This window comes from Gobio gobio (assembly GCF_949357685.1).
Source record: "Gobio gobio genome assembly, chromosome: 16".
NCBI classification, from domain to species: domain Eukaryota; kingdom Metazoa; phylum Chordata; class Actinopteri; order Cypriniformes; family Gobionidae; genus Gobio; species Gobio gobio.
Window position 1 is genome coordinate 35,086,290 of NC_137109.1, and position 23,053 is coordinate 35,109,342.

The 23,053-nt window shown below is 38.3% G+C and overlaps 3 protein-coding genes across 8 annotated transcripts; 2 read left to right on the top strand and 1 right to left on the bottom strand.

Annotated features, from left to right (window-relative positions):
* Positions 1–3,366: 3,366 nt before the first annotated feature.
* On the top strand, positions 3,367–5,878 carry hnrnpa0b (heterogeneous nuclear ribonucleoprotein A0b). Of its 2 annotated transcripts, XR_013818126.1 has the most exons (2): positions 3,386–4,513; positions 5,697–5,878. XR_013818126.1 is itself a non-coding variant. In XM_079838408.1 (1 exon), the coding sequence occupies exon 1, from the start codon at positions 3,429–3,431 to the stop codon at positions 4,377–4,379; it is 951 nt and encodes a 316-aa protein (XP_079694534.1). In that variant the 5' UTR covers positions 3,367–3,428; the 3' UTR covers positions 4,380–5,118. The 2 variants fall into 2 exon arrangements, 1 of the variants encoding a protein (XP_079694534.1); XM_079838408.1 differs by lacking the exon at positions 5,697–5,878 and having other exon boundaries at positions 3,367–5,118.
* A 1,239-nt stretch (positions 5,879–7,117) lies between these two features.
* On the top strand, positions 7,118–8,562 carry hnrnpa0l (heterogeneous nuclear ribonucleoprotein A0, like). The gene has a single exon (XM_079838444.1). The coding sequence runs from the start codon at positions 7,181–7,183 to the stop codon at positions 8,078–8,080; it is 900 nt and encodes a 299-aa protein (XP_079694570.1). The 5' UTR covers positions 7,118–7,180; the 3' UTR covers positions 8,081–8,562.
* A 727-nt stretch (positions 8,563–9,289) lies between these two features.
* On the bottom strand, positions 9,290–22,910 carry gsr (glutathione reductase). Of its 5 annotated transcripts, none has more exons than XM_079839475.1 (14): positions 22,517–22,910; positions 22,149–22,418; positions 21,888–21,914; positions 21,704–21,792; positions 19,100–19,169; positions 18,615–18,762; positions 18,112–18,166; positions 17,928–18,027; positions 17,754–17,840; positions 17,432–17,599; positions 16,459–16,570; positions 16,145–16,276; positions 10,152–10,285; positions 9,290–10,012 (listed from the first exon to the last, which is right to left on the bottom strand). In XM_079839475.1, the coding sequence occupies exons 2-14, from the start codon at positions 22,377–22,379 to the stop codon at positions 9,863–9,865; spliced, it is 1,503 nt and encodes a 500-aa protein (XP_079695601.1). In that variant the 5' UTR covers positions 22,380–22,418; positions 22,517–22,910; the 3' UTR covers positions 9,290–9,862. The 5 variants fall into 5 exon arrangements, with proteins under 5 accessions (XP_079695601.1, XP_079695600.1, XP_079695603.1 ...); XM_079839474.1 differs by having other exon boundaries at positions 22,149–22,302; positions 22,694–22,906; XM_079839477.1 differs by having other exon boundaries at positions 22,157–22,302; positions 22,694–22,898.
* Between the last annotated feature and the right edge of the window lie 143 nt (positions 22,911–23,053).

A 23,053-nucleotide genomic window follows, 5' to 3' on the forward strand; every position in this document is an offset into this window, starting at 1 on the left:
ATTATATCAAAAAGAGTAAGAAGATTGTTGTTCGACTGCAGGAAGTGTGAGGGTGGAGGGAGTTACACATCAATCAACATTCATGCGGGTTCCTGGGGAGCTTGTAAACAATTCCCTGGTTTTCGGTTACTAAGATGGCAGACAACATTTACACCCTGCATCTTGGCTGACCCGAATACAAGTGCTAAACAGATTACCCAAGACATGGTCAAATTAATTTGTACCAATTTGTGTATTAATCTGTGTTTTCACTTATATCAGGTATAAACAGGACTCATGAGTCACATCATTGTGTTATTGATAGGTGTAAGAAATTAAAAACATTTATTAATTTATACATGCAATAGTGTCCTTACAGACAATATCACTTATTTGTGGACAATACCAAATAAAGAAATCTGTTTTAAAAAAAATGGGCACAATGTACTGAATTAATTTAACAAAATTGTCTTTTTTTTTTTTTTTTACACGTGTTTACCTGTATTTTGAATTATGTTGTGTTTAGGGTTAATGGTAATGTCTATAAAATTACTGAATAATGTAATAAGCTGCCAGTGCTTTTTCTGTTATTTCACGGATTTATTTGCAGAGCTAGGGACAATGAATAAATTAATCAACAAGTGAAACTCCAAACCCAATCATATCACAAAAGGTCTTTAGGTCAATTCAAAATATGCAGCCACAACAGCTTGAAACTTTATCTCACACTTAGACGATGGATGTGTTTTGCATATTAAAAGGTGAGAAGAACACTCTCATACATAGACATTCTCTCCGCCCATCACCAAATATCTGTAAAGTGCTGGCTCCAGACACTTCATCTGTTATGCAGATCACGGCCATCAGTTTCTATTGCTCATGCGGCTCATGAGTGATAGGTCACCCATTTGTCTCCTGTGGGGGAAATTCAACAATAAAATTAAAGTCAGGCCACTCAAAGGTAAAAATGTATTTGTCTGAAATCACAATCCAGGTCTCTCTTACAGCCGAAACATATTTCAAAGACCTACAAAAAGAGCTCTAAGCAAAACCAAGTATTTATTTAGAAAAAATCATATTTTTTATCATTGAACAAAGACGTTCATAGTTGATTGGATAAACAAATGAACCGATTACCATAAGGCCTCCCATTTCCTTTTATAATATACGTACATTTTCCAGTTCATCTTCACATTGGTCTTCCTCAACATCCCTTAATAAGCCCACCGATACATTAATATTTTGTAATTGGAAACATTTTATCTGACTCCTCTCCCCAGGCCTACAGACCTTTTTTTGGGGGGGTTTGCAGGAAGAGGCATTATATATAAAGTTGCTTCTCACAGCATTTAGATTAACTTGAGACATCGGAGAGAGGAAATAAAAAAGGCAATATATCTGAGTCTTCTACCAATTGTGTGACAGAAAGAGGGGGCAAGTTTTCAGTAGTTTTCTGAGGCATTGCATTTGAGTGCCTCAGATAAATTATGACATCTCCATATTAACAGTCAAAATCTAACCCTTATTTATGAACTGCATAACTTCTGTTGAGCAGCACCCGGATCGAAACCTCCAGTTCATCCCCTTAAACAGTTAACACCCTTTAGAAACAATTACTTTTGTCCTCCTTCCCCAATCCCTCTGTCAGAAAGAAAATATCAATTGAATCAATCAAAAAAATAGTTACTTTTAATCATGAACGAAACATTTAGTTTTTTGACATTCATATTGAATGTCAAAAAACAAAATGTTTCGTTCATGATTAAAAGTAACTATTTTTTTGATTGATTCAATTGATATTTCTCTTACACACCATAAACACTTTTAAAAGAAGAAAATTCAGTTTTGCAAGCACGTTTTCCAGTTATGACACAACTCTATGCACCAGTCTCATTGTCCTGAAATTAAAGTATCTTTTGTTTGTGTGGTGTGCATGCATACATATATTAGTGTGTATGTAGGCCTATCATTTTAGTTTAGGCCTACATAAGATAATATGAATAACATTAAGAAATACAATACAATTGGAGTGTTTAACTTGTATTATATTCAATGAAACAATCCATAAATCATTTACTTACAAATAAAGTTGCCTTCATTGACTAATTATTCAGATCATATGGGTGATATTTATTGATAGAAATGAACCAGTCCTTGGGGCAAAATGCTATACAAAGAGTGACACAAATGTCACTGAAATGACATTTGTCAATTCTGTGACCTAGAAATGGTCAAATGTGAATTCATAGTGAATCTCCCTGTCTTTTACCTGCTTTACATGTTTAATAATTTGATTGCATCTTATTTGTAAGTGCCTTGGCTGTCAGATATTTGTATTGGCTTTCTTACACCTTAAAAGGTTCTATATGGCACCAAAAATGGTTCTTGGCTCATAATCATAGGGGGACCTTTTTAAGTGCTATATAGCACCAATTTTGCTGCTTCAGTGGTTCTTCAGCAGTTCTTCAGAGGTTCTTCACCGGTTCTTTGACTAAGGTGCTATATAGCACAGCTACCATATACAGAACATGTTAAGATATGGTGCTATATAGCACCAAAAGTGGTTCCTCTATGATCATGAAGAAGAACCATTTTTGGTGCCATATAGAACCTTTTTTTTTTTAGAGAGAGTAGAGTTAAATATTGTTGGAGCTAACAGCAGTTATGGGTTCCCTAAAAAAAATCGAGCAGCACCCTGATCGAAACCTCCAGTTCATCCCCTTAAACAGTTAACACTCTTTAGAAACAATTACTTTTGTCCTCCTTCCCCAATCCCTCAAGTCCACGAGAAAGAACATATCTTTAATATGAATGTCAAAACAAAATGTTTCGTTCATGACTAAAAGTAACTATTGTTTTGATTGATTCAATTTATATTTCTCTTACACACCATAATAACACTTTTAAAAGAAGAAAATTCAGTTTTGCAAGCATGTTTTCCAGTTATGACACAACTCTTTGCACCAGTCTCATTGTCCTGAAATTAAAGTATCTTTTGTTTGTGTGGTGTGCATGCATACATATATTAGTGTGTATGTAGGCCTATCATTTTAGTTTAGGCCTACATAAGATAATATGAATAACATTAAGAAATACAATACAATTGGAGTGTTTAACTTTCCCATGTTGTTCTACAGCATAAATTATACAGGGTCATAATTTACTACATGGTGCATTTTGCTTACTTTAAGGTAAATGTGTGTGAAAATTCATGTGAAAAATTCTGAGTTTTAAAAAAAACTGATAGTTTATAAAAAAAAATTTGTATAAGAATTTGTATATGTTTAGAAAAAAAGATATTTGAAATGTAGTGATACTTTGATACAGTTACACAAATCCCGCCTTTTTTAGAGAAGGGGCGTGGAGAGAACATTGCGTCATGACGACAGTCGTTTTAAAAAAGGCCCTTTCTGAACAGTTGAATCATCACGGCGGTCTAACGGTGAGATATGTCAGGAATGGAGCAGCTTTGCAAACTTTTCGTTGGCGGTCTGAACGTCCAAACAACAAATGATGGCCTCCGCGCTCATTTTGAACAGTACGGGACCCTAACGGACTGCGTGGTGGTCCAAAACGATCAACTTCAGCGCTCCCGTTGTTTCGGCTTCGTAACTTACTCCACCGGAGAGGAGGCCGATGCAGCAATGGCGGCTAGGCCACATGTGGTAGACGGTAAAAACGTGGAGCTGAAGAGAGCCGTGGCACGGGAAGACGCGGGGAAACCCGAAGCTCTCGCTAAAGTCAAGAAAATATTCGTCGGGGGCCTAAAAGAGAACATCGAAGAGAACGATCTCACCGAGTATTTCTCGCAGTTCGGCATGATCGAGAAAGCCGAAGTCATCACTGACAAAGACACCGGCAAGAAGCGCGGGTTCGGCTTTGTTCACTTCGAAGATAACGACTCGGCTGACAAAGCCGTCGTGCTCAAGTTCCACATGATCAACGGAAACAAAGTGGAGGTTAAGAAAGCGCTCACGAAGCAAGAGATCCAGGCCGCTGGTGGAGCCCGGGGCGGCAGGGGGAGAGGAGGAGGAAGAGGCATGGGGCGGAATCAAAATGGCTTCGGTGGCGGGAGAGGAGGATACGGCAGCTACGGTGGTGGCGGCGGCTATGGCGGAGGCTACGGCGGCAGTGATGGCGGCTACGGCGCTGGCTATGGAAGCGGAGGCTACGGAGGAGGTTACGGGGGCGGATATGGAGGAGGCTACAGCGATCAGATGGGCGGCTATGGCGGTGGTAACGGTTACAGTGACTTTGGCAGCGGATACGGCCAACAGTCCTCCGGCTACGGGCCCATGAAGGGTGGAAGCACCTACGCCGGAAGGAGCGGAGCCCCATACCCCCGTGGTGGTGGCGGTGGTGGTCCTGGTTACGCCAGAGGTGGCTATGGTGGCTACTAAAGCAGGTTGGGAAAAAGACTCGGAAAGCTGTCCCCCTAGGTTCTCTCGGTTTCCACATTGGGCTCATTCACCCTGCCATGCCACAGATGGCGGACACTGTGAAAGCATACCTTAAAGACCTCAGTTCTTAACAGGTAGGAAGAAGATCTCTTCCCAGAAACCTGACTTGCTCGACCAGCTTTAGTAGTAGGACATGTTCTATCATATATCTCTATATCATTTATTTTCAACGTTTTAGGACATGCAGCAAGTTGACCCTGGTTTTCTTCTTTTTCATTTTTTTTTCCATAATTTTTTTTAAAAAAAATAAATGCGATTTGTTCGTAACCCATTCGTTTTTAAATTCAGTTTTGTTCAACACTGGCGATATGTTATCAATGCATTCACAGTAGACCTGTTTTCTCTATAAATTGTTGCTTGGCAGTGTCATTGGGGGAGGGGTTTATTAACGCATGCAGTTTTGAGTTGTGTTCGTCTTTGTAAAACCCACCACGAGTTTTTCCAATCTAGTTTATCATGATGGGATAGAGTAGACTACGTTATTTCTTTTATTTTGTAAACTAGAGCAGTAACGCACTCATCAAGTTCAGTTCATCGCTGTATATGAGCATAATTACTTCCAACATTCTCTTGTGTATTGTATATTATGTCTTCAGATCAATCCAGTATTGTTAAACATTGATATGCAACTGTATGTTACTTTTTAAATAAAAGTTTCACAACTTAATTATACTTTTCAGACGGCGTTTTGGCTGATAGACTTTAATGGGTTTCCACCACACCTGAGATCGTCATTAAAGCATATATGCATTGCTATTTGACAAAACTTAACTGCCCCACATCCAGTGATCTACAAGTATATATCTATATAGTGTTTATGGTTAATATTTACTCTTGATTCCCACATGTAGGTGTTCTTTCAGTTATTCCAGTACTTCAAAATAGGTGTAGCAGTTTGTTTGTACAGGGAACCTGTTCAGTACCTGGGTTCGATTGTGATAGGACTGAAATATCTCATTAGGATATCATCCTGCGATCTAGGTATGTAATCAACCTGTCTTCACTACGTGTTGGTCAAGTATTGCAATTTTTCATAACGATTATTTATTCCATAAGTTGTTTTTAATTAGTCTCCATCCATAAGTCAAGTGGACTTTACATGAACTGGTGCGATGGAATTTAGGTCTGTAACACCGCGGCTTATTAGGGCCTCAACCTTTTTTTCCCCCCTCTTTTCTTTTTGTTTTTTCTTCTCAACTTTCAAATGTTTTGTTACATTACTAATGTGTTCTCTTTTCTTCCCATCTTCCTCCCTAGGTGACCTTTGATGCTGGACTCTTCCCACATCAACTGTGGCTGTGGAGTTTGGTTATCTGCATGATCCACAAGTTATATTTTAATAATGGACTGGTGGAACAGTGAAACATTTTATCTTTTTTTCTTTTTAATGTTTATAAATTTGTATACAATTTTAATAAAAAAAACTTTGAAATCATTGCATTTAATTTTGTGTGTATTATGTGCTTTGGAATGTGTTTATTCCTATGGGTAACTGTAGGGATTTGTGCATGCAGAAACAGATGGTCCAATAGAGTAGGCAGGATAATTTGGAGAATCTCTTTTTAAATTGGGGCTGTGTAAAATATGCAAATGGTTGTTTTTTACAACCGCTATTAGTACTTGTGCAATATGTTGATGCAGGCACTCTGACAGTGCGGTTTAGAATTATTCATACATGCTGGAACAAAGACTCTGCACAAAGTAAAAACATAAGTGCATTCTGTCACTTGCAAAAACATGGTAATACAATAAAGCAAAAATACTCCCAAGTGAAACTATTTTAATTAAAACGTTCAATGTAATTTACAAGCAATACCAGTACCCATCGTGTCATAAATCATGTCTGATCGTCCTGCTTTTTGCTATGCTTAGTTAATAGTGGATAATGATTTTAGTTAATTTAAAGTGTTCCATCATGCTGCATTTCCTGGGTGAAACATGATTTTACTGCCCCCTTTACTGAAACTCACTCGTGAAATGTGCCATGGGGACAGTGGTTTTTCTCATCAGGATGTGTATGAACTGCCATCATAATAGGGTACCCTGGCCATAAGCCTGTAAAATTATTCCATTGTTTAAAAACAGGCTGAACTAAGAACTTTTAAGAGCAAAAAAAAGTTATATAGTTTATGTAAACTTTATAGGCAAAACGCTGTACAATGTGACTTTAAATCCTCCTTATATAAAGTTTTATGGATGTATAAATCCCCATATTTAACTATGCATAGTACAAAGTATAAAACGTAACTAAGCTTTAAATCCCACTTTTTAACTCTCTCTCTCTCTCTCTCTCTCTCTCTCTCTCTATATATATAGATATATATATATATATATATATATATATATATAAAATGAAAAAAGGGATTTAAAGTTTATAGTTGCGTTGCAAACTTTGTTTTGCCTGGTTTCTTAGTGTATGGAAATTCTCCCATTTCTACTCATTTGTGATGACTGTACATGGATTTAAGTGTTAAATTATTTTAATTCATTAAAATAAATTTAAAGTTATATATATATGTATAGAAATGTCCGTGGCATTGATCATTTTAATTCCAGCCCATAATGCAACATGTTAATTGATAGGACGGGATTGGTTTAAGTGATTTACTTTGTAGCCTATCAGAGTCAACTGCGTATGTGTTGACGCGCACAAAAGGAAACGCCTCCACGACGCATTTCAAAAGCATTGCCTTCTTTCTTCCGTTGCATGTGATCTTCGTCAGTACGTCCATTGTAAGAAAATGACGAACCAGCTTTGTAAACTATTTGTTGGTGGCTTAAACGTCCAAACAACCGACGAAGGCTTGCGGGCACATTTTGAACAGTATGGACAGCTGACCGACTGCGTGGTGGTGATGAACCAGCCACTGCAGCGCTCCCGGTGCTTCGGCTTTGTAACGTACTCGAGCGTTGAGGAAGCAGACGCCGCCATGGCTGGTAGGCCTCATGTCGTGGACGGCAACAACGTGGATCTGAAGCGAGCGGTGGCCCGGGAAGACGCTGGCAGACCAGAGGCGCTAGCCAAGGTCAAGAAAATATTCGTCGGGGGATTGAAAGACGACATTGAGGATGATCACCTCCACGAGTATTTCTCCCAGTTTGGTGCCATCGAGAAGGCTCAGGTCATCACCGACAAAGACACCGGGAAAAAGCGAGGCTTCGGCTTTGTTTATTTTGAAGACAACGATTCTGCCGATAAAGCCGTCGTGATGAAGTTCCACAGCATCAGCGGACACAAGGTGGAGGTGAAGAAGGCGCTCACCAAGCAAGAGATGCAAGCTACCGGCGGTCGAGGCGGAAGGGGAGGCCGAGGAATGGGCCGGGGAAGCAGCTATGGCGGCGGAAGGGGTGGTTACTATGGCGACTACGGCTATCAGAACGGTAGCTACGGTACCGAGAGCAGCTACGAAAGCCAAACTGGTTACGGAGGAGGCTATAGTGACCAGATGAGCGGTGGATACGGCAATGGAAATGGCTACAGTGATTTCGGCGAGGGCTATGGACAGCAGGCTTCTGGTTACGGTGCCATGAAAGCGGGCTACTTTTCCGGCAGGAGCAGTGGGCCTTACCCACGCGGCGGAAGCGGCGGCGGTGGTGGTGGTGGTGGTGGATATGGAAGAGGTGGCTATGGTGGATATTAGAAGCACTAATGTGACTCTAAGCTGTACGTCTTTTTTTTTTTTTTTTCTTCGTTTTTACGCAAACTGTGTGGACACTGGACTTTCAAAACCATTTTGTTTGGTATTGGGTTTAAATTAGAGAATTGCTCTGTGCCATTACCAGTACCAGCAGACGCGTTGTTTTCCTTTGTTAAGATTTAAGTGGTCATGTTTACCCAAGTCATGCCTGTAAAACACCACGTGGGCTTCTGAATGATCTGTTCTATCTAGGTTTATTGCCTGTCCATCGAGATGAATCTCAGGGGTAATAATGAAATTCAAGCAGCTCTGTTTCATTTCATGACCTCTTTCCTTTTTGTTTTTAAGTGTAATTTAATTTGTTTTAATGCCATTACACCGTTCCTCTTGTACAACTTTTTTTTTTTTTTTTTTTTAAGTATATTTAATTTGATCCAACGATGGCCATATAAGCCTTTTAACCATTAATAAAATCTTTTTCATAAACTTTCTGTTTGGTCCTTTTGTCTCCCATTCTTGATATCAACGACTGTTTCAGACGTGTCCTTTCTGCACTTAAAAAAAAGTTTTAAGCTGTTCAGCAAACACTCCTTCAATCAGAAATAAAATCTGTACGCATTGGGTTCAAAACAAAATTATCTTTATGACGCCACATTAAAGTAACTACTACAGTTCAAAAGTTTGGGGTCTGCAAGATTATTCAATGATTGATGAATGGCTAGAAATGTTCATATTTGGACGTGTTCGACAATTATGCAGCTCCACTTTTTCAACAATAAGCACTAAATCAGCATATTAGATTTCTTTAGGATGATTTGTGACCCCAAAGCCTGGCGTAATGGATGCTGAATTATTTTTCTTAAATTGTAATTCCCAATGCTATTTTTTTTTTTTTTTTTGTGTCCATTGATTTTTGGAATGGACACTTTGGGTTGTGGATTTAACTTAAACTCATATCAACACATTTGAATTACCATCTCATTAAAAGCTGGTATATTTAGAGATCAAGGTTGACTGACAGCCAAACCCTGATATACAGCAGCAATCTCTTGATTTGTACTCCCTTAGATGAAGGAAGCTAATGAGAATGTGACTAGAAGAAATCCTGCAGTAATAAGATACTAACACAAAGTTTGTCAGCACAATAAGTGGCAAATTTGTCAATCATATCTTTGCATATGTATGAATCAAGAGTTTCTCACTTCAAGATTTGGAAGGATTGACCTCATGTTTTTATGAAAAGTGACAGGTTTATTAAGTATATTGACAGTCAATACATGTATTAAGAAATTATCTATTAACCACATAAAGACACAAAATTATTTTGTAAATTAATTCAGCTCAAGTGTGCTGAACTGCATATCCAGTTTTATTTTTCAAATATTAAGCACTATTTACTACCCACTACTATTGAAAGCAACTTTGAACTAACTTTCAAGAAATGTAAGATCAAAGAAACAGTGTTTTACTATAAACAGATTTAATTTGACTTTAAGCAATCATAAATCAAGCCTTCAACTGACTGTGTTCCAATGAAACAATAATACCTGTGAAAATGTACAACAACGTAATGTTCAAGACACAGCCTGATGAATGGTTGCTGTATTGTGCCTTAATCACTAGAAATAGTACATGACCCCAGGGCTACAACAAACCAAGTATATGCTTCTTGTTACAAAATGATAGATATGTAGATGTTAGGAAAATAGTCTTTAGTTAATTTTTTTATTGTTTGGATTGGAACATAATCTGTTCTGAAGTGGCATGTTGGGATGCGGACACAGATTAGCGCAGTGTCACTAGCTCCTCTGAGGACGTCGGGTGGATGGCAATGGTTCTGTCAAAGTCTGCTTTAGTAGCCCCCATATTAACAGCCACTGCAAAACCCTGAAGCATCTCATCACAGCCAAAACCCTGCATATGGAGACCAACCACCTAAAAAAGAAAAGAAGTGACTTCATGAAAATGACTTATTGTAACAGCAAAATACTGTTCGAATACAATTAAATAAAAATAATGATCCTTCTTGATATTTCATACTCATTTATGATCGATGGACTGATTACTCCCTTACCTTTTCGTCTTTGCCAGCGCACACCAACTTCATGATGCACTGGCTCTTTCGAGTGGTGATGGCGTAATACATCGGGGTGAAAGAAGTGGTATAAACCTTCACATTGTCCTTTCCCCAGGCCTTGATTGCTTCATCTACAAATCATGACATTAAATAATCAATTAAATAATATTAACAGATACAGCTTCTGATTTTAATACTGTATTATTAAAGTGCCCCTATTATGCTATTAAATGTTCCTATTTTTGTTTTAGAGGTCTCTTTCAATAGATTTACAAATATCAAACACTTTATTTTTCTCATATTATACATTGCACATCACCTCATCTCTCAAGGAGTCTGAAAACAGTTAGTTCGAAGATCAAGTCTCTCTAAACCCTAACGGTTGGAGGCAGAGGTGTAAAAAGTACTCCAAAATGTTACTCAAGTGAAAGTACAAGTACTGGATGAAATTTTTACTCAATTAAAAGTAAAAGTATCTGGCCAGAATCATACTTGAGTAAAAGTAAAAAAGTACCACATTAAATTGTACTAATTGTAGCAGCAAGAATGAAAACTAGAGATTCTTCTTTAAGCTTTTAATCTCTAAAAACATGAAGTGAATGAACCACATACAAGGCCACAATCCTGCTTTAGAACTGTTTGAATTTAATGGTATTTAATTATCAAACTATAAGACTACTACCTAATGCCAGTATGCAACATGCTACTCAAAGTTGTAAAACCCCGGATTTAACTTAAGGGATAGTTCACCCAAAAATGGAAATTTGATGTTTATCTGCTTATCTCCAGGGCATCCAATATGTAGGTGTCTTTGTTTCTTCAATAGAACACAAATTAAGATTTTTAACTCCAACAGTTGCAGTCTGTCAGTCGTATTATGCATGTGAATGGAAACAAAATCTATGAGAGTAAAAAAAAAACATGCACAGACAAATCCATATTAAACCTCGCAGCTCGTGATGACACATTACTGTCCTAAGACACTAAATGATCGGTTTGTGCAAGAAACCGAACAGTATTTATAAAATGTTTTACCTCGAATACGTTCTATGTCCGACAACGGTTCAGCGCACCATCACTTCCGGTAAGTGAGGTCAATGTACACAATCTGGTGTAGAGATACGTGCGAGAGATCACTTCCGGCACTCTGTCTGATCATTTGCCAGCAGCCATATCACCCTTTTGCACAAGACTTGTTTCCCACTGAAGCTAAGCAGGGCTGAGCATGGTCAGTACCCGGATGGGAGACCTCCTGGGAAAACCAGGTGTCTGCTGGTAGATGTGTTAGTGAGGCCAGCAGGGGGTGCTCTCCCTGTGGTCTGTATGGGTCCTAACGCCCAAGTAGGGGACACTATACTGTCAAAGAGTACCGTCCTTCAGATGAGACGTTAAACCGAGGTCCTGACTCTCTGTGGTCTTAAAAAAAAATCCCCGGCATCCTGGCTAAATTGGCCTCTATCCATTATGGCCTCCTAATCATCCCCATATACCGATTGGCTTCATCACTCCATCTCCTCTCCACCATAAGCTGGTGTGTGGTGGGCGTTCTGGCGCAATATGGCTGCTGTCGCATCATCCAGGTGGATGCTGCACATTGGTGTTGGTTGAGGAGATTTCCCCCTTCTATATGTAAAGCGATTTGAGTACCTAGAAAAGCGCTATATAAATGTAACAAATTATTATTATTACTATTATTATTATGTACATTGACCACACTTACCAGAAGTGATTGCGCGCTGAATGGGTGTCGGACAGATCGTTTTTGAGGTAAAAATATTAAATAAATACTGTTCGGTTTCTTGCACAAACCGATCGTTTCATGTCTTAGGACATCAATGTGTTGTCACGAACTGTGGAGTTTAATATGGATTTGTCTGTGCAGGTTTTTTTCTCTCATAGATGATGCTAGTAGTCATGTACCATTCACATGCATTATACGACTGATAGACTGCAACGGTTGGAGTTAAAAATCTTAATTTGTGTTCTACTGAAGAAACAAAGACACCTACATGTAAGCAGATAAACATCACATTTTCATTTTTGGGTGAACCATCCCTTTAAGCAGAAGCTGATTTTCAAAATTGTGAGTGTCAAGTGTCTTTTGGGGCTGAAAAGCTATCTTGCTGTGCTGAAAAGCCTCTCACTCTAATTTCCAGGGCTGCGTTTCCCAAAACCATTGTAAGCTTAAGTTGATCGTAGAACAATTGCCACCAATGGTCTCTACGATCAATTTAGGCTTATGATGGTTTTGGGAAACACAGCCCAGGTCAAGGTACTGCATTGTGGTAATTGATGCCACATGACGTCATGTCCAAAGGACCAATTAACATGTCTGACCTATTTCATGGAATGTGAAAATGAATCTCATTGGCAGAATAAAAACATTTAAATTAAACTGGGCATCAGCGCAATTCAGTTGGTTTGGTAATAGCAAGGGAAAATAGAATGAAGTGATCTCCAAAAAATAAGTACTTTTTGACTGTAAATAAAATTGTATGGAGTAATCAAAAGTACTTAATTAAAGGTCCCATGGCATGAAATGTTCATTTTATGAGGTTTTTCAACATTAATATGAGTTCCCCTAGCCTGAATATTGTCCCCAAGTGGATAGAAATGTTGATCGGTGTAAAACCGAGTTCTGGCTGTCTTTCTCTGCCTTTGAGAAAATGACAGGCCAGACGAGCCAATCCTGAAGTCTCCTGGTTTGACGTCCAAGCAGGAACGGTTACCTCCCTTTCCTCCGCCCAGAGAATCTGGCACGCCCATGCAAACGCTCGAGAGATCATGGGTTGTGAACGAGTGAATGCTGGCAGTTTCTCAGTGTTTGGATGTACAAATGAAAACAGAAGTCTTTTTTCAGTTCCTTCTGATCTGTGATCAGTGATTTCTTATGTGTAGCTAATTATTTATTATTCGTGCACACACTGCGGCTTCTCTCTCTCCCGACAGAACGGTGTTTTCGTGTTTTCTATCTTGTGAGTCAGTGTTTTTGTACGTCCTCGTCGCGTCTATCTTTTCTTAAATGTGCATACAGTCGGGAGTTTCTGCTTAACATCGGCAGAGCCACATCTCTTTAGAGATAAACCTCACGCACGCCAAAGCTCGGCCTTCAACATCCCCGACCCCCAGTACTGCATCTGGCCCAAGCGGAGGCACCAAACGCGGCGTGAGATTAAGCAGAAGGGGGGTAAGCGTGAGGGTATCCAGCTAGGCTAGCCAGCTTTCCCCACAATAAACTGGATTACATTCGATTACTGCTGTTGTGTCTTTGTTTGCGCTGTGTAAGTTACTCAATGCGCGTCACTGACGCTTTTCATATGATTGGAACATATCTAGAAATAATGCTTTAATCAAACTTACTAACTCGTTCATCTCGCTGTAATGGTACATTGCATGTGTTACAAAGTTGGTAGAATAATGATGAAGTCGGACTCGGCGTGACTGGGACTCGTGTTTATTCAGAACTCTCAGATACAAACACAAACTCGCGCTGACAGACAGCGCTCTCATAACTCAGTAGTTACTATAAATAACTTTGTTAGCAATCGCTCCGTCTCCGTGATGTCCGGTTCGAGAACGAATCATTCTTTTAAATCGGTTCTTTTTAGTGAACCGAACCAGTTCACCAAATCGGACTGAATCGTTCTAAACGGTTCGCGTCTCGAGTCAGCGCTGATCCATAATTTACTAAAGTTACTAACTTTCTGACATGAGTGACAGTCCCTCCGACTAGAAATAAACTAATAACCTGAAGTATATTCTAGTAACTACAACAGTTCACCCTGAACTGAGACATGCTGAGAGAACTGATGAGAAGTGAACTCAGGTCCATCTGCTGAGAGAACTGATGAGAAGTGAACTCAGGTCCATCTGTCTCTCTGGCAGCAGCTCGTGCATCGTAGACCTCGTTAAACCACGCCCCCTCCGCTCATTTCAAATGCAAAGATGTCAGCCAATCACAACAGTGGGCGTTTTTACTGAAGTCTCACAGCAGACACGCCTCTTGAAACAGGGCAGTCAGCCACAGGGAAAACAGCAGTATAGACAAAATGCCTTTTATTTCTAAATTATGACATTTTATGATGTAAAAATCATACTAACAATATAAGTACACCTCAGGAAACACTATAAAATAATAGAAAAATGCCATGTCATGGGACCTTTACGTAAAAGTATTGATTTTTAATTGTACTCAAGTAAAGTAAAAATCCCCAAAAATAATACTTAAGTACAGTAATCAAGTAAAATTACTCAAGTACTTTACACCTCTGGTTGGAGGGGAGTGGTTAAGAATATTCAAACCCAAGCCGTCAAACTGCTGTCATCGGAAAGGGAACGCCATTCCAGACCGCAAGTTCCGTTTCAGATTTTGATTAAAGATTACCACGGCAAACACATTTTTTTTTCTGTGTATTAACTTGCATGGATTAATTGTTCACCCTAAAGGCCTGTACACACCGGGACGAATATCGCGCGCGCTTATCGCCAGCGTTTTTCGTGCCATTTTTCGGCGCGTCTTGAGTGTTCACACCCAAGCGATTTTCACTGGCGCTGCGCCGAGTGAACATGCACATTCAGTCGATGCGCTCCCGGTACACAAGATGGTGCTGCGGCACTTTAAGCCTCTGACACTCGCTTGTCACACAGAAGGAGAAGAGAGACAGTATTTACGTGCTTGCCAAAACCATAGACATATTATGTATATGGACAAAACCATTCACACACTTTTTGCTAACTGGCAAGCAGCATTAGCAGTTCATCTTCTTCTTTGTCTACTTACTACTTCTTCGTCGTATCAATGTGTGCTCGGCAAGACCGTTTTGTGCTTGAGCGCCACCAAGTCGTGTTTTACTGTCACTTCAGCAGCTCCAGGCACGTGAACAAAAGCGCCGATCTCATTGGTCGGACAGTTTTTTACGCGCCGCGTCAAAATAAAAAAACGAACCCGAGGCGTTTTTTTAAAAATGACGCTTTTACGCCTGGCGTTTTGCGCGTCGGTGTGAACACTCACATTGGCGCCCATTGTTTAGTCCCGAGGCGTTAAACGTCGGCGATAAACGCGTGCGAAAATCGTCCCGGTGTGAACAGGCCTTTAGACCTGTAATGAGTGCTAACAAAAGTAAATAAGGTCGATTTTGATTTTTCGATTTTAATTTGTCATTAACATTGATCTTTAAACATTTGCATACCTTTTACATTCATAAACAAATCTATTACAAACTGCATGAAAGGTAATATTCCAAAAGCATAAAAGTGGCACTTTAAATGATGAAATTGACATTAACTAACATTTATAAATTAGTGCTGGACAATCGCAATTAATCGCATCCAAAATAAAAGTTTGTGTGTACATAATATATGTGTGTGTACTGTGTATAATTATTGTGTATACCTGTATGTATGTATGTATATATATATGTATATATATATACACGCACGCACGCACGCACGCACGCACGCACGCAGATTTTGGATGCAATTAATCACCATTAATCGATTGCCCTGCACTTTAATAAATTCTTTAGACTTATTTTACTTTGTTAGGTCATGTTAACTAATGCTAACAAATGGTACCTTTTTGTAAAGTGTTACCAATAAAATAGAAATATTAGATGAAAAAGGTAAACTTCAAAAAACTTGAATTGAAAATGCAAAATTAGAAATGTTCCCTTGGTAACTAACTGAAATAAGTTAAAGGTGAAGTACTAAAATTACTAAAACTAAAGCTGAAATAAAAATAAATTAAAGCTATAATTATATTAAAAAACTAATACAAATTACATAAAGCACAATAAAGGACACAATACTAAGAAATGCTCAAAATCACAATACTAAGAAATGAAAACTAAAAATATATACAAACAAAAAAGATAATTTAAAATAATGAGTACTATAATAGTATATAAATAATACTAAAATAACACTAGTTACATACAGAGTCTGATGAAAATCTCATAAGAAAGCATTATTTGTACATACAGTAAGCTCACCTTCAGTTAATCCTACTGTGCCGATAGGTGGGTGGCTAAACACAACAGTAGGGATGTTATTATAATCGATTTTGGAGTCTGGTTTGTCCTCAAACAGTCGGTGAGCAAGCTTTCTGCCAGCAGCAATGGCAACTATCCATACAAAAAAGGGAAACAACAACAGCTTATTAGTATAAACTGAATATACATTCCCAAAAAACAGATGCTAAAAAATTAAAGTTGGGGGGCCCGCGATGTAACCACCCAACATACAAAACACCTGGAAGATGTTAATGCATGTAGGATCAAATGCTCTTTAAGGATGTGATCCGTACCAGGTGTAAGAAGAGCTTTCCCACAAACATCCCCAACCGCATAGATGCCTGGACGAGTGGTGTTCTGGAACTCATCCACCAAGATATGTCCCCTTTCATCAAGATTCACACCCTGAATAACAATACAGACATTTTTTCAAAAAATTTCAAAATCAAATTCTGAAAATTTGCTTCCAGTTGCTTGCTTCTTGTGTTCTATATTGAGACATACATCCAAGTGAAACTGATTATCAATAAAGAAGAAAAATGTAGGGCAGGATTTATATCCATTCTATCCATCTGTCGTTGACTGGACAAAGGCAGATCTGAATGCCAGCTTGAAGGTTGACTAAATAATTGGAGAAGTCTGGCATTCGTCACCAGAGACAAGTCTGTCGTTTCACTAGAAGATCGAGTCATGACATTTTGATTAAAAATTGTGTCATTTTTTTCTTCTTCCAGATTTTAAATCTGTAAGTGCTGTACTGTAAAAATACATTTTGCTTGCTATTATACAGTAAAGTGAACTTTTTTCCTTCAATCAACATTTTGTAGTTTTGTAATCCTGGACCATTTCACGTTTCTCAGGTATTTATTTATTATTATTATTATTATTATATGAATTATTTATTATTATTAATAAATAATATTTTACCAATCACATTTATACTTATACTAATGTCGGTAACACTTTACAATAAGGTTCATTAGTTAACATTAGTTAACTACATTAATTAACATGAACTAATAATGAACTGCACTTATAAAGCATTTGTTTATCTTTGTTAATGTTAATTTCAACATTTACTAATGCCTTATTAAAATCTTGTTAACATTAGTTAATGCACTGTGAACTAACATGAACAAACCCTGTTGTTCATGGTTATTCATGTGAACTAATATGCATTAATTAATGTTAACTAATACAAACTTATTGTAAAGTGTTACCCTAATATCAAATAATAACATTAATCAAATTGAAATAAAGTGTTACTATTTGACTGAGGTTGAGGCCAGCGGTGTTGGGTTCCCTGCCAATAGCCCAGAGCAGACAGTCCACCTCATGGATGGTATCCAACTTCTCCTGTGCATCCTTGTCGTCAGGGTCTTTTGTCACCAGCGTAACAGTAAGGCCCCTGTCAGTCTTCTGCACTGACTTCACCTGTAAACAATGTCAGAATATTGTGATATATTGATATAAGATATAGTGTGGAGAAAAATCATAACTGAAAATCTGCCAAACAAACTGATACATCTGACTGGACAAATAAGGCAGCTACTTATTACCTAACTTAATACTTCTCAGTACTAGTTACCTGAGTATTTTTCCGTAAGTCAATACCATGATTTTGCAATTCTTTGGTGCAATTTGAGCTTATCAAGGCATCGAAGTTCCTCAGTACCTTGAAACAAAAGAACACAGTCATTGCTTACTTTGTAATATACATGACAGTAGCATTTATCCAGGTGAAAAATAATAGGGCTCTTACCCCTCCTTGTCGTATGATGATGGACGTTTTGGACCCTAGAGTGGAAAGGATACCAGCCATCTCCACAGCAATATATCCTGCCCCAACTATGACACTACGTCTAGGTGGATACAATGATCTGTTATTTTATGATAAGCTAAGAAGACACAATAATATAAGTAGAAATTAGCAATCAATCACTTACTTAGGGCAAGATTCAAGTTCAAAGAATCCATCACTGGTAATGCCTAAACTGGCTCCTGCAATAACGTTGACATTTACAAAATTAAGATGTTGTCAAAAAATAAAGAGACAAAAATAAGTATAATCATTTTAAAGGGATAGTTCACCCCAAAATAAACATTTTGTCATCACTTACCCACCCTCAATTTGTTCCAAACCTGTATGAATTTCTTTTTTTTCCTGTTGAACACAAGAGGAGATATTTTGAAGAATGTTAGTAATCAAACAGTTGACGGTAACCATTGACAATGGCTACCATCAACTGTCTGGTTACCAACATTTCTTTAAAATATCTCCTCTTCTGTTCAGCAGAAGAAAAAAAACACACAGGTTTGGAACAACTTGAGGGTGAGTAAATTATTTTATTTTTGGGTGAACTATCCTTTTAACGGCAAGTGCAAGTAAGGATGCATTGAGAAATAAAGCCAGAGGTATATTTTTTGTAATGAAAAAACATAAGCCCACCTGGCACATCATCCTCACTGACAGTGGACGGGTGGCCGCCAGTGGAGATTAAGATATGGGCTGCTGTGTATTTCTTTCCATTGACTTCAACGGTAGGTTCAGGGTCATCTGTGAACCTTGCATTGCCATGAATGGACTCAATTTTGGCCTATGAACAACCACAAACAACTTCTCAGTCAAATCAATACCAATTCTAAATGTTTAAAGAGGCATTCTCATAACGCCATTTAATTGTTTCCCTCAATGTCTGCTTGGTACAGCTTTTGCGCTAAAAAAAATTGTTTAATCTAGTCGCTGATGCTGTCATGCCTTTAAGATTTTTATGCAAAGCTTTCATAGTACATTGTAGTACAAGTACTATAAAGATCCAGAAAATCTGATTCTTCATGACATGAAAACCATGTTAAATTTGGTACAAAAATGTATCTTCCACAAATCACTTTACAATTCATTTGCTGTCTGAAGAGTAACATAACACAGCCTACCTTGTCAAGGTTGCTCTGGTAAATCTGATTCAGGCGACTAACGTAAGCATCCCTTTTGCGTTTAATGAGTCTGAAAATACACATACCCACAGAGTGACATTTATTATATTAATTTATCTTTGTCATATTACGAAAATCCTGATGCTGAACTCTCTACAGCATAACTCACCTCTTACTCAAACAAATAACTCCACCTCATGCTTTTGTGTCTGACAAGATCACCCAAAGCTGCACTGACATTACCACAAAAGGGAAGCAAAACAAACACTGAAAGCTGTAACGTATCAGATTGAGCAGGAACTTGACTATCCTCAACTATTACAAGAGTAAAAATTCCTTTTTGTGCCAAGAATTACCACACCTTCTAATAGAAACTATATCCTCTATGGCAAGCCGTCATTACATGTATCCCTTAAAACTAGTGTCTTTACTGATGTTACTAGTAATTATTTTTAATTACAATTACTAGTAAAACTAGAATAAGTACCACCAAAAGTTTAAATACATACTAGTCAAAAGTGAAATGTTGATCTCTGAACTGCAGATTCCCATAGAATTCAATGGCAAATTTCGTTACCAGAAACAAAATTACTTTTGCGATTGTGACTTCTAGCAAAAGAATAATTACTATTATGTTATGAACAGGGTTTCAAATTAACATCTGCCAACCCGTCAAATGTCTTTAAACACCAACAGTGGTGGGTAACACAAATCAACTCACTAGACAATTTGGAAGGTTATGACATAAGTTATGTCCTCCAACTAGGCATCTCTAACATTGGCAAAACAAACCATAAAGAGGGTCGCACACTGTAATGCCCAAGCGGCAACCTCCCGCAGTTTCTTTTGAAGCCAATACGGAAGTGCCTCAAACTGCAATTCATCGACTGGCCGCTAGGGATAGGATCCAGAAGGGAGCAGAATCTCATTGAGCCCCATGTTAAAATGGCCAACTTTAGAGCAGAATAAAACATGTTTACAGCCTGGTACAAATTGTGCTTTTGGTCTATACGGCTCCTTTTGCCCTTCATGACAACTGTGAGGGGGGTGAATTTTTTTATAACTCATTCGTTTACATTATATAAAGCCTTAAAATTCTGAATAATTAAGGGCGTGGCCATTTCGAGTGACAGGTGGATAGCCATTTATCTGCTGTCTGTTAGTCATCGCGTCACTTAAGCTCCGCATTCTATGGTACCATAGCTTACAGTCTATGGTAATGCCACATCGAATTTCAAATACATTGTTTTCTATGAGTGCATGCACACTGGTGGCACCACTTGACATCTGTGAGCGACAAACGACTATGACTGCGGAGGATGAAAAGGAGAATCCTGCTAGGCCACTCACATAGTTTTACTGGGCTCCACACAAGTTTCACTGGCCCCACAAAACAACAACAACAACAACAACAACAACAACAACAACAACAACAACAACAACAAACCCATATGTTTTGTTGTTGTTTTGACCCATATAACATTGCATTCTATTAAATAAGCTACCTAATAGTTTTAGAATTTTCAGAATTCTTGATTGATTCCAATTTCATTACCAGGAGAAAAAACTACTAGCCTAACTATTATAAAGTTCAAACATTACTGAGGAAAAGTGAGTCTTCAGTTATAAAATAAAAACAAATAAGCAACTGACTAACAACAGCTCAAATAAATACAACATAACAAAGATACAAATGAAATGTATTCAATGTAAATAACAGTATTCAGGTACAGAAATTGAATAATCAAATGTAAAATAACACTGCATAGTCTTCACTGTATAAATTAAATATAGATTAATCCTTATTAAAGCTATAAAAATTGTTCAGCAAATATCAGTGAGTGATGTTCTCTTTTGTTGTTTGATTTAACATTAATGGCACACACGGTAGCAGGAATATTAGGCTGCTGTCACTTCAAGACCGAATGCAAGGATCTAATATACTGTTACATATGCCCTTCCTTTCTCATCTGTTTACATTCACTTAAGACATAACCAACAGTGTTTACGTGAATACTCGGAAAGGCTGGCATTTTTACATACTTTTGTTGCGTTTATAATTTTTCTGTTTATATGAAAAAATACACAAAAGAGAACTCAATTCAGTACTTACACGCTTTTTTTGTGCACATGAAATGAATGTACTGATAGTGGCAAATGCCATTTCATTAGGTGTGCAGTACAGAAAAAATACAAAAACTTACTAATGAACACAAAAATAAAGGCTAGTTTTTTTAATATATAATTTAAAAATAATTGCTTGCCATATTCCTAATATAAAATAAATGTCTTTCCAATCGGATATGTGATGGGAAAAGGGAGTAGAGCGAATTCGGCAAAAGGCAGATTCGAACCTCAGGTCGATTTGGTTCAAAGCTTTCTGTCATGTGACTTATTGCTGCGCTTAATAAATAGTTGTCTTCTGTAATTTTGTCTGGCCTAACCAGACATTTAGTAAACAAGGCAGGCTATTTGAACTTAATGTAAATGCATCTACTCCAATACAATTTTTCTGGGGGAAAATGTACTCATGTACTCAACATACTATCCACAAAAACCAACCAAACAACCCAGAAGAAAACCCTCAAAAAAGTGTTATCTTACTGCCAGTTGAAATGTGCTTTTGCTCCCTCAAATCCATAGTCTTCATGATCATGAAGATACTCTGCATGAGAGGATGCATTCCACATAACCTGGAAGCATGCAAAAGGGCAGTTATTTATGGACACTTCTGCTTACATTAGGCAATCAATTAGGAGTAATGATAAAAGTAAAAATATAGATATACCTTTTTAGGAACACAACCAACATTCACCTGCAGCAGAAGAGAAGTTTAATTGCCAAAGTCAAAAATATCAGCAGACAAAAAAAATGCAAAGGTGCTGGACTAAACCATAACACAAAAAAGAGCTGGATCTGGATTCTTCCCTAACACCTCTATACACGTGACTAATCCAGCGACCAATTACAGTAAATAACTCGTCTAACGAACATCTATATGACTCTAAGGAAAATGTGGTGTTGCAGGAGCAGGATGGTCTTTACTCACGCAGGTACCTCCGAGTTTGTGACTTTCGATCACGGCTGAGGTGGCACCGAGTTCAGCCGCCCGCCGCGCGCCGGCTAGCCCTCCGGATCCTCCGCCAATCACCAGAAAATCAAAGCGCGTGACGGATTGAGAGGCCATGCTGCGACTGATGAGTCTACGAGAAGATGACAGCGATCGTCCAAGAGTAAGAAAAGACGCTCGCAGTCGAGACAACGGGCTTAATATCTCCATAAGCAGGAAGCCAACACCCCGGCCAATGCAGTAGTTGAACTAATGGGGAGGGACGTAAAAGCCAATGCTTAGTCATTGTGAATTGACACAATAGTGTGTAAATCCCAGAAGCAAGTCTGGACAATAGTCATAGTTACCCATGCTTATTACTGTCCTTCACTGTCAGTCCCGTTCCCAATATCCCGCGTGCTCAATTTACTTACTTTAAACTCGCTTTTAAATGCGACAGGTAACAGTCTGGTTTATTTGAAAAAGGGAAATACTTCGTCAAATCAAAATGACACGAGAATTCAGCCCACTGAACACAAACTCACCGATGAAGTGCAGCCGTTACAAATATACCTGTAGCGGAAAACCGTTTGCAGTTCATTGTATACATTATATTTAACAAATAAAGTGTAGTTGCTTAGATTTGTTGAGTTGTAAACTCTTTAGGTGTATCTATGCTGCCCATCTTCGTATTCATATGACATTGTTTATAACGGAACGCGTCGATGTAAACTGTGCATTCAGAATGACGCCGAGTTAATGGAGCATGCGCGTTTCAACACGCAGCGCCACTGTACAGAAACACCTCATGACAGCAGCGGCGTTATATTAATGCACTGGAAGGAATGTAAAATTAGTATTTGTTTGCGGTAGTCATAGAGTTCAAAAGATTGGGGTGAATATAT

Bases quoted from the DNA above. Each gene is read 5' to 3' on its own strand.
- hnrnpa0b (XM_079838408.1), top strand. From the start codon at position 3,429: ATGTCAGGAATGGAGCAGCTTTGCAAACTTTTCGTTGGCGGTCTGAAC.
- hnrnpa0l (XM_079838444.1), top strand. From the start codon at position 7,181: ATGACGAACCAGCTTTGTAAACTATTTGTTGGTGGCTTAAACGTCCAA.
- gsr (XM_079839475.1), bottom strand. From the start codon at position 22,379: ATGGAGATATTAAGCCCGTTGTCTCGACTGCGAGCGTCTTTTCTTACT. The intron at 21,915-22,148 runs GTGAGTAAAGAC...CTTCTGCTGCAG, and splicing joins ACAAACTCGGAGGTACCTGC to GTGAATGTTGGTTGTGTTCC. The intron at 21,793-21,887 runs GTATATCTATAT...GCATGCTTCCAG, and splicing joins TTGGTTGTGTTCCTAAAAAG to GTTATGTGGAATGCATCCTC.